At 44.9% G+C, this 10,074-nt stretch overlaps 2 protein-coding genes and 1 long non-coding RNA gene across 5 annotated transcripts in view; 2 read left to right on the top strand and 1 right to left on the bottom strand.

Annotated features, from left to right (window-relative positions):
- Window positions 1-2,636: 2,636 nt before the first annotated feature.
- Window positions 2,637-7,191, top strand: LOC128329832 (pro-adrenomedullin-like). Its single transcript, XM_053261594.1, has 4 exons — window positions 2,637-2,751; window positions 3,256-3,347; window positions 4,097-4,258; window positions 6,288-7,191. Exons 2-4 carry the CDS (start codon window positions 3,265-3,267, stop codon window positions 6,514-6,516), a joined length of 474 nt encoding a protein of 157 aa, XP_053117569.1. The 5' UTR covers window positions 2,637-2,751; window positions 3,256-3,264; the 3' UTR covers window positions 6,517-7,191.
- On the bottom strand, window positions 6,775-9,563 carry LOC128329833 (uncharacterized). Its single transcript, XR_008309813.1, has 3 exons — window positions 9,421-9,563; window positions 8,076-8,148; window positions 6,775-6,910 (listed from the first exon to the last, which is right to left on the bottom strand). It is a non-coding gene; the product is annotated as an uncharacterized LOC128329833 (long non-coding RNA).
- Window positions 9,339-10,074, top strand: part of CPT1C (carnitine palmitoyltransferase 1C) — a 61,967-nt gene continuing 61,231 nt past the window's right edge. For 2 of the 3 annotated variants that reach the window (XM_053261587.1, XM_053261586.1), the window contains exon 1: window positions 9,612-9,970. The gene's annotated coding sequence lies outside the window, so the exon portion shown is untranslated. Of the gene's footprint in view, window positions 9,540-9,611; window positions 9,971-10,074 lie in introns of those variants that run through there. The other variant, XM_053261589.1, reaches the window with a different exon arrangement.

Raw genomic sequence — 10,074 nt, 5'->3', positions numbered from 1 at the left:
TTGCTGGACCTCTCCTCTGGTCATCAGAGCATTCAGGAATTTCCTCCTCTGCCAGGGATCACAAGAGGTCTGGCTCTTTCCATGTACACCCACCGCGTGGTAAGATCAGGTGCTACAGTACTGGCAGATTCAGCTCTTCCCCTGCTTTCCAAGGATACAGCATTTGTCTTCAGAGACATGTGTGTCTTCGTACCCAGTTAGTATTCCTAATCCCATGGAAGATTTCTTCCCGGGCACTGCTTTTGTCTCTGTAGACCAGTGCTGTATGGGGGGGGGGGCGGGGGCCAGGGGGTGCTTGTCATAGTACTCTATTAGCACTCCTTCACAGTGGGCAATATACACAGTTTTCTAGTGAGCAAGTCTCTCAGTTGAATCTAGGTTGTTGTGAGGATAAAAAGGGATGACTCCATGAACAGTGCCCTGAGTTCCTTGGAGAGAGGATAGTATGCATTTCAAACATTTCAAAGATGCATTTCAAACTTTCTGGTGCATGGATGGGGCTTGGGGCAGATCCCCTGAGTAGATCTAGTGATAGCACCAGGGGCGTAAGTATAATAGGGCAAGGGGAGACAGTTGTCTGGGGGCCCATTGCCTTGGGGGGCCTCCAGAGGCAAGTCACATGACTGATTCCCCCAGCCGTGCACCAACCCGGGCTTCCTTCGGTTGTATTCATCCTCCAAAATGGATGTGAGTGTTAAGACCTGGAGCTACCAGAACATCATGTCTTTCTCTAGTACCATGAAATGACTTGCATCATCCACAATGTACAAAACCTTAAAAAAAATATTTTAGGATGATGTTCTATTGTGGCACATAGGAGATATATATATATATATATATATATATATATATATATATATATATATATATATATGAATGAAAATAATAAATCTTACTATGCTTTTTGTTACCACTATTCAGCCTCATTTAAGATTTCTGATTTAAGATTAAATGATTTCTTCATGAGCTGAGCTTCAGAAAGGGGGGGGGCAATTTTAAAATCTTGTCTCTGGGCCCACTCCACTCCAGCCTTGCTACGCCCCTGGATAGCACCCAGTGGATTTTGGTGAAGTCCACTACTATACTACTACTATTACTATTTCTATATACTGCGAACCTTTCAACAAAAGTTCTCAGACTGGTTTACATTAAGAATAAAAAAGTTGGTTCCCTGTCCCCAAAAGGCTCACAGTCTGAAAAGAAACATAAGGTAGACACCAGCAACAACCTGGGGTTGGATAAAGACAGTTGCTCTCTCCCTGCTATGTGTAAGAGAATCACCACTTTAAAAGGCGTATCTTTGTTCAGTTAGCAGAGGTACAAAAGCTGACTGTTCACCGAAGGCTACAGCTAAGGAAACCACCAAGCCTTGCTCTATGTTTTTCTGGCAAGTGGCAAAAGCAAAACAAAAAGAACCACCCAGCCAGGTGCTGTTGTTACTTCAGCCCGGTTGGCAACCTTCTACCATGGGGCAAGACCATCTTTTGCAATAGGATTCCTGGGCATTTGCAGAGCTGGATGGATTGGAGCGGTGGATGGGAGAGAACAAGAGTATTTATGTGTCATGGAAGAGTACAAGAATATGTATGTGTCACAGAAGAAGTGGGAATACCCTAAACGGCTTGAGCCCTGGGTACCTTAGGGATCACCTGCTCCCAGCTGAATCTGCCCACCTGACTAGATTGGCTGAGAGGGCTCCGCTCCGCATGCTGACACCTGCTGAGGCCCATTTGTTGGACATGTGGGACAGGGCCTTCTCAGTGATTGCCCACAGGCTGTGGAACTCACTCATGGCTGAGATCTGCATGACTCCTTCTCTCCCAGCCTTTAAGAGGAAAGTGAAGACCATTCTTTTCATTCAGGCTTTAGATCAATGAGTTGCCCCCTGCTGTCGTTTTAAATTGTAGCTGTGACTGCTTTATTTTTTAGGTTGTTTTTATTGAAATTTTAGTATTTTTAAAAAAATACTAAGTTTTAAGTCTTAAGTTTTTCACACCTAGCTTTTAGTTCACTTCTCCTCCGGAATGGAGGCGTGTGATCACATATCGGCTAGATTTACCCCAAAGTCCCTGCGAACTATCAGGGAGCACTTCACACACAATACTGATTTTTCATTGTGCGTTAAAATGTGGCCCGGTTTATATCCGGAGTAAAAAAATCAAATTTTTTTCTTGGTCTTTTTGGGCAACTTCAAACTCACAGTAAAGCCTTGCAGTAAAGCTGCTGCCTGGGAAAGCTCCCTGGGGTCTGAAGATGAAAGACAGTATAAACATATAAATAAACATCAGGCAGGCTGGAGGTGGTACGTGCGTCTGTGCATGTGTGAGACGGGTGTCTATGAAGAGGCAGGTAATTATGCAGGTGAGGAGAAAGGGATTCCCGTAGTGCCAGACGAGATGCCTGGGTCATTATGAGTCAGCATGGATATACTATGTGTGCATGACAGCAAGCACGAACAGGGAGTGAGGATACAGGAAAGACACAGCCACTGCTTGTCATACAAACAAGCAGGGAGGATCACCCCTGCATCCTTTTTTGGTCTGAAGGCTTCTGGAGTTCCTACAATGGCTCCGCCTCCTGACTAGTGGCATATAAACCACACTCCCACCTCAGCTTGACATAGACACTCAGCTACTGCTGGACAGAGCCACTTGCTGCCAAGGAGAAAAGAGACTAAACCAGCCAAGTCAGACCAGACCAGACCATCCTCTGGGATATCAGGTTCTCTGAGAGATTCAGTGGAGAGAAGTGGTAGGTCTGATGGCTATGGGGCTGTCATGAGAGGCTTTTGTGAGCCACTCACAGATTCTGGGCTGAAACTGCTGCTGTTTACCCCAAACCCATGGAAGGAGAGGGCTATACCTATATAAATAGCTACTGTATGCAGGATATTCCTGGGGAGGGGGAAGGGACATAAACTGTCTTTGTGCAAGGAATGGCCACTTCCAACTGGAGTGGTAAAGGTCCAATATGCTTAAATGCTTTGTGGCAGATTAAGACCCGTTTCCAGGACTTAATTTATCAGAAGGGATTGATGCTGGCACTTAACACTGCCATGAAATCACACCAGCAAGAGAACTTTCTAATCCAAGATGTATGTGGAGTGGGTGGCTAGGTTGTGGTTTTCGGTGGTAAGGAAAAAGCAATCTGTGTGTGTTATTGCTACTGGTGAGCCTCTAACATTATAAGCAGGTTCTAAAATTAAGCTAGTATGTACTCCGGGTGAGATTAATTTTTGCTTTCCCCCACTTCCAGCTTGGGATAATGGATTCAAGAAACATCCTTATGATACTCTGCTTTCTGATGACATGTTCGTGCCAGCCGTGGGGCACACAGGAGATGGACAGGTGAGGAGATGGATGGTGGGCGAAAGGAGATTCAGGGTGGGTTATGATGAAGGAGGAGGGTCATAAGAACATAAGAACAGCCCTGCTGGATCGGGCCCAAGGCCCATCTAGTCCAGCATCCTGTTTTACACAGTGGCCCACCAGATGCCACAGGAAGCCTACAAGCAGTAAATTGAGGGCATCCAACTAGTAGCTGATGATAGACCTCTCCTCCATGAAGTTATCCAAGCCTCTCTTAAAGCCATCCAAGTTGTTGGCTGTCACCACAACTTGTGGCAGAGAATTCTACAAGTTGATTATGCTGAAAAGTTGAAAAAATACTTCCATTTGCCGGTCCTAAATTCCTCGGCAATCAATTTCATGGGTTGACCCCTGGTTCTAGTGTTATGTGAGAGGGAGAAGAATTCTCTCTATCCATTTTCTCCACACCATGGATGATTTTATAGACCTCTATCATGTCTTCCTTCAGTCGTCTTTTATCTAAACTAAATAGCCCCAGGTGTTGTAGCCTTGACTGGTTAAGAAAGGTGCTCTAGGCCCCTGATCATCTTGGTTGCTCTCTTCTGCACCTTTTCCAATTCTACAATGTCCTTTTTTTAGATATGGTGACCAAAATTGTACACAGTACTCCAGGTGTGGCTGCACCATAGTTTTGTATAAGGGCATTATAATATTAACCTGGACAAGGGAAAGTGAAGGCATTATATGGCATTCTCAAGGTTGTAACTGATTCCTTCCCTCTCCCTTAGGTGGCAGCCTCCTCCTATTGTCTCGTTCCTGAAACAGCTCCAGAAAATTCATGGAGGACCTGATGCTAGAGCCCCTCAGAAACCTGGACCGAAGGCAGAGGACAGACTCACTGGGTGGGCACAGCTGGAGGGACCAAGACAGCAGCTCAACTTGTTTGGGAGGTAAGTGGCATTGTGGGGAAGGTGAAGATATGGGAGTGGGGTGAGGGTGTAAGAACCGGGTGTCTCCTGTGTGGACTACTTTCACTTCACTCAGACCAACCCACTAGTAACTAGATCTCACTTCTCTTCTGGAAAACCTAGGAGACATGCCTTCAGTTACCCTGTAAGTAAGGTTTTTTTTAGATTATGAGCCCTTTGGGGACAGGAGACCATCTTATTTATTTATTATTTCTTGTTCTATGTAAACCATGTTGAGAACTTTTGTTGAAAAGTGGTATATAAACAGTAGTAATAGTAGTAGTACCCCCTAAAGGTACTACTATTGGCACAGGCTGCCAATAGGTTTCTGGGCAGAATACAAAGTGCTAGTTATAACTTATAAAGCCCTAAACGGCTTAGGCCCTGGGTATTTAAGAGAACATCTTCTTCGTTCTGTGCCCCAGCGCCCACTGGGGTCACTTGAGGAGGTCCGTCTCCAGTTACCGCCAGCTTGTCTGGTGGCCACACAGAGACAGGCCTTCTCGGCTGCTGCCCCGATATTGTGGAATGCGCTCCCTGCTGAGATACGATCCTCCCCATCTCTGACTATTTTTAAAAAACATCTGAAGACCCATCTCTTCACCCAAGCTTTTCCAGCTTTTTAAATTTGTAGGTTTTAATTTTATGCTGTTTAAAAATTGTTAAACTGTTTTAACCTTTTAATATTTGTTTTAATTGTTTTGATGTCATTGTTAACCGTCCAGAGACGAAAGTTTGGGCGGTATATAAGTTAAATAAATAAATAATAAAGGAGCCAAATAGATTCCACATGCCTCTAAAGTCCTGGTTTCCAATCCATAGACCTAAGTCCTTCCCAGAGAACCTAGACATCCAAACTCACTCCTGATTAGAATATCACATGGAAAGTTTGCTTGCTTTGTACGTCATGAAACCAAATTTGGCTCCATCTTAGAATGCAACTCTTTCTTTGCTTTAGGGTAAGAGGTGACAAAATACCAGACTAGTCAGATATATATTTAAACCACTTAACACCTATTTGAGTCAGAAAAATATGCAAAATGCTTCCTGCATACAGGTTTTTCTGACATGGTGACGAAGAGAATTGTTAGGATTTTTCTTAATAAATGTCAGCACATTCCTAAGTGCTTATTCTCCATCTGCCTGGAAACCTAACTAATTTGAGTTGTAATTTAAAGCCAAACTACCAGTTAAATTAAATGATTAGTTTGGCCTTTGCATGGTAGTTTTTCTAAGTGAAAAAGCAGCTGGAGGGAGTCAGGATCATGACTGCAGCGTGGGGAGAGGGGCTTTAATTCTTCCTCCTCCATGGCTGTCCCCTCACAATCTGGGTTTTCCCCCACCACAGCTGCTATTTACCCGAGAAGAGACACTTCCATTGGATGTCACAGAAACACTGGAATAGGGCTTTCATCTAATTAAAGTCTCTTTAGTTGATTAATCAAGTTAATTTCATGGATTAATCAATTAATTGATTAAATCTGCATATATTTATTTGCAAATGACTAAAACAATAATTTTGAAGAGAAAACATGCTTTCTTTGCTTTTAGATGGTGTGTGTATATGTCACAGCAGGTGCCATCTGCAGAGTGGCATTCCCTCCTTAATGTAAAAAATAAATAAATCCTTATTAATCAGAGATGTCCTTTAGTGAATTAAGGTTTTAATAGATTAAATTAAATGATTATTGCTTAATCGGTTTACAGCTGCAGCCCTACACTATAGTCCCAAATTCCCTAGTTGTCCCTAAGCTGAGAATGTTGGCTTACAAAAGCAAGTGTGGTATGTGGATTTATTTTTCTTTCTTTGAGGATAGCATTTTGAATTTCAGTTTGTTCATAATAAGACCAAATACAACCAAGCTGTTGGCCCTGTGACAACTCCAGTCCAAGCCCCAACTCCACTCCATTAGTTCCCATTTTCTTTCAGAGACATCCAGGGGAGTGTTTCTCTAAACCTTACAGTTCTCTCTGAGATTCCAGTTACTCACAGTCTCTTCCTCACCCACAGCTCCATTCCTGGGCGCCGTGTTCCCCGGCAACTACAGGCTTCATCTTCCATGCGTGGATGCCACCTTGGTACCTGCCAGATCCAGAACCTTGCTAATCTGCTGTATCGTTATGGAGGCAACAACCAGAAAGATGAATCCCACAAGAACAGCAAGGGAACAACTGATCCCATGGGCTACGGTCGCAGGAAACGCCGGGCAGCTGGGCATGGGGTGTCCACTCCCACATAAGAAACTGTCCCTGTGCTGATGAGGGAAAGATAGCCACCAAAAGAATCAGGCCCTGGACACCCATAAGGACCTGAAGAACAGGCTGGTTGACCCCCAGTGCTCGAAGGCTCTGCTTCAGAAACAGCAGTGAATGCCTACAGAGACATTATCTGGGCAGTGGGGGTTGAAGGGAGAAGTGGTTTTTCTTCCAGCTGTGGCATAGTGTCCCCTATCCCATTTTTGGGCAAAAGTCCATAAGGATGCAGACCTCAAGAGTGGACATCTGTCACCAGTCATGAAGTCAGGAATTGCCCTCTGCTCTGCATTGTCCTCAATGGTTCTTCTGCAATGGAGCTGTGCTTGCAGTGGTCGAGCCGATAACCTGCCCCTTCACTGGGACAGCACCAGCATACTGCTAGAATGCAGAATGAAAAAGCTATAAACCAAACCAGCAGAAAGAAAAGGGGTTGAGAAATCCCCAGAAAGTGAATTACTGGAACAACTCGGCATTATGGAAAAGGCCCTCTGCAAAGGAGAAGTTGACCTGGTCCACTCGCGCCATGACAGGCAGGGTACGTGTGTGTGGAGTGGCATCAAAGGAGTCACAGGACATTCCATGGTTTGTGGGATACTTCACTTCATTTGTGCTTATGGATTTGTTTGTGAGAAGTAAATAAATGAATTGCATTTAATGGTGTCGCTGGTACCCTGTCTTTGTTGAGACTGCTGTGTATGTAAGAGAACAGAGGAGCTGGGAATTGCTATATTTTTGGTGGCTTTTCAACTTTATTTCAAAGCACACACCTCTCCTAGAGAAACTAGGCTTCTTGGTGCAGTTCTGATATACTTCCAATGAGAGCCAGTGCAGCCCAGTTGCATGGTGAAAGTGGAGCTAGATGAGCTCCAAATCTCAGGCTTTCAAGAGGGAAAATCATATCTCTGACTGGCTGGATGAGTTGCCAATAAGGTGTTTTCTCAAGCCTTGAGTGTTCTGAACAAAGACATAATGGAATGGATTCTTGCATACCTCTGTCCAGCCACTGGCACCCAAGATGCACTGAGTGCAAAATAGATGTCCTGAACCCATACTACTAATTCCAGTGCCATTTACACAGATCATCTGTGCACTAAAAAAAATGGATTAAAGTTCAAAAGCTTGCAACGTGTCTAAACCACTAGTTGGCCCAGTAACAGATAACCATGACATTCTGTGCATCATTTTGTTGATCCATACAACTACAAGCAGTTGAGTTTCAATATATTCACACTCCTAAAGAGTCATTAAAATTTGACTGGCTTCTTTTCATACCTTTTATCTCGTTTGTTTTAGATCAGGGGTTTCCAACCTGTGGTACTCCAGATGTTGCTGAACTACAACTTCCATCATCCTCAGCTACAATTGATTATGGCTGGATATGATGGGAGTTATAGTTCAGCAACATTTTGAATCTCACAGGTTGGAAACTTCTGTTTTAGAGTTCTGACAGCATCAGCTCTGGGCAGCAGGAAGAATGGGTTACTGTGCAGCATGGGCAGAGCAGGAGATACTGCCAAGGTTCAACTATTATTTTTGAACTTACTGCAAGTAGTGTGCAGGCACTGCATGGGACAGGAACAGAAGTCCCGGACCTGAGAACTATTTGATGAGGGAACCTGAAGGAGGAAAAGAAGTGGTTAAAACTGAAAGGCACTTTTAGCTTCAAAATCTTAAATATGGGAAAGGTGCCTGTTCAGAATGACTCTACATAACGTATCGCTAGGGTTACAGAGCTGAGAAAGATCCAGTCGTATCTCCAGCCCTAAAAGAGGATCTTCTATTGGTAAAGCATTTGCTAGTATTAAAATATTCAAGCACAGAGAATCTGCAACTTCCTTGCTGCTCCAGCTTGCAATCACGGGGAAAGTCTTCCAGACCAGAAAGTGTGTCTTCCGCTTGAACCCTACATCTGATTGTAGAAATTATCTACTTCTAGGAGGTAGCACAGATGAAAATTGGGGTGCATGTCAGACCCCTGTTTCCACAACAAACATCACTCCCTGGGCCCACCTCCCCCACACATTACTGAAGACTCTACTGTCTGTTGTGTGTGCTGCATTCATTATTCTGCAACAGATCATTCTCCCCTGATTTAAAAATCAAGAGGGAGCATCTTTTGGGGGTCAAAGGTAATGCTAAACATAATTATCCTACAATATATGTTATCAACAGCTCAAAATATACCTCAGTAGCTGCAGTGTCTATGAAATGTGAGGCTGCCCCTTAGCGCTTGTGTGCATGCATTTACCTGTGTGTGCTAAAAATAAGACACATCATTAATTCCCATTCAGATATTTCACTTCTGGAGACTTTAGGGAAGCAGTCGAATGTCACACCAATCTAATTCTAACAAGCACATTAACCTCACACTAATATTTATTATTACTATTTATTAAGCGCATTTTTATACCGCCCCAACCCAAGGTCTCAGGGCGGTTCACAACAAACAAAAACAAAACACAAAAATCAATTAAATACTAAAAACAGTTTAAAACAAATAACAAACATTCCAAAGTTTAAAAAGTTAACAAAACATTTTAACAAGGCATTCCCAAAAGGTGAAAATAGGGACTGTGTTTGACCAGACAGGTATCAGAAAATATGGATTGTCTATGAAACGCACAAAATTGTAGGCTGCTGTGTTGGACCATGAGATAAAAATCCAGAAGCCAAAGTAGGGCTAATTCAAATATCACACAGTGGCTAGCACGCTTTCAAGTGCTCCAGAACTCTTCTTCAGGCTGGCTTGCGGGCGTGGGGAGAGAGAAAGGTGCTTTGCTGAAGTCAAACATTTTCCTCTCTCCCCCTGCCGCACCGAAACTACGTGTGTGTGTGTGTGTGTGTGGCGCCTCAAGAATTACATCAAACACAGACTGAAGGCGAACTACCTAGCTGGGGCGATCCGTCCGGGCGGCCACCGCTGCGCTCAGATCAGATGCCCGCTTCTTCCAGCTGCCAACGCGCAATCGGCGGCCCGCGCGGGCTCCGGAAGCGCCGACCAGCAGCAGTAAGGAAGGCATAAAGCGGCGGCGCGAGGGATTTCGGGAAAATCATTGTACGGCCGGAGCTGGCATGGCAAGCTGGGCGACGAGAGATGCTCAAGGCCGGCGAGCTAGTGGGAGGGTAAAGGAAGGAATCAGGCTAAATAGGGGGTAGACAAGAAGATCGCCCAGGAGGAAGGAGCGCGTGTGGAGGAATTGAGGAGGAATAAAGAAAGGCTAGAGAAGGGGAGCGGGGGAAGAGAGAGAAATGATGGAGAGGAAGAGGAACAGGGAGGAGCGATGCTTCTGCTGCTGCGGCTGCTGACCTCGAAAGACGGGCAGGCAGTGTGGGAGGACCTGCTTCTTAGCCCCCCTGATCCTGAGGTGGTGGGGAATGGCTCTGCCCCAGAAGTGGGTCGGGATGCTTTTGGCTGGGAGTCACCCCAAAGCCAGCAAGGTGAGTACTTTCCTGGGCTGGGAGGCAGGACGCCTGGGTTCCCAGGGAAGGTTAGGGTGTGTGGGCCGCCTGCTGGGGTGGAGTAAGAGGGTGTGGGAACCAGA

Source organism: Hemicordylus capensis, chromosome 6, assembly GCF_027244095.1.
Source record: "Hemicordylus capensis ecotype Gifberg chromosome 6, rHemCap1.1.pri, whole genome shotgun sequence".
Taxonomy (NCBI): Eukaryota; Metazoa; Chordata; class Lepidosauria; order Squamata; family Cordylidae; genus Hemicordylus; species Hemicordylus capensis.
This window is presented reverse-complemented; position numbering and strand designations above follow the sequence as displayed.

What these genes read in the sequence shown, in the direction of transcription:
- LOC128329832 (XM_053261594.1), top strand. Translation starts at nt 3,265, where the DNA reads ATGGATTCAAGAAACATCCTTATGATACTCTGCTTTCTGATGACATGT. An exon ending in GGCACACAGGAGATGGACAG is followed by an intron (nt 3,348 to 4,096) that starts GTGAGGAGATGG and finishes CCTCTCCCTTAG; the next exon opens with GTGGCAGCCTCCTCCTATTG. An exon ending in CAGCTCAACTTGTTTGGGAG is followed by an intron (nt 4,259 to 6,287) that starts GTAAGTGGCATT and finishes CCTCACCCACAG; the next exon opens with CTCCATTCCTGGGCGCCGTG.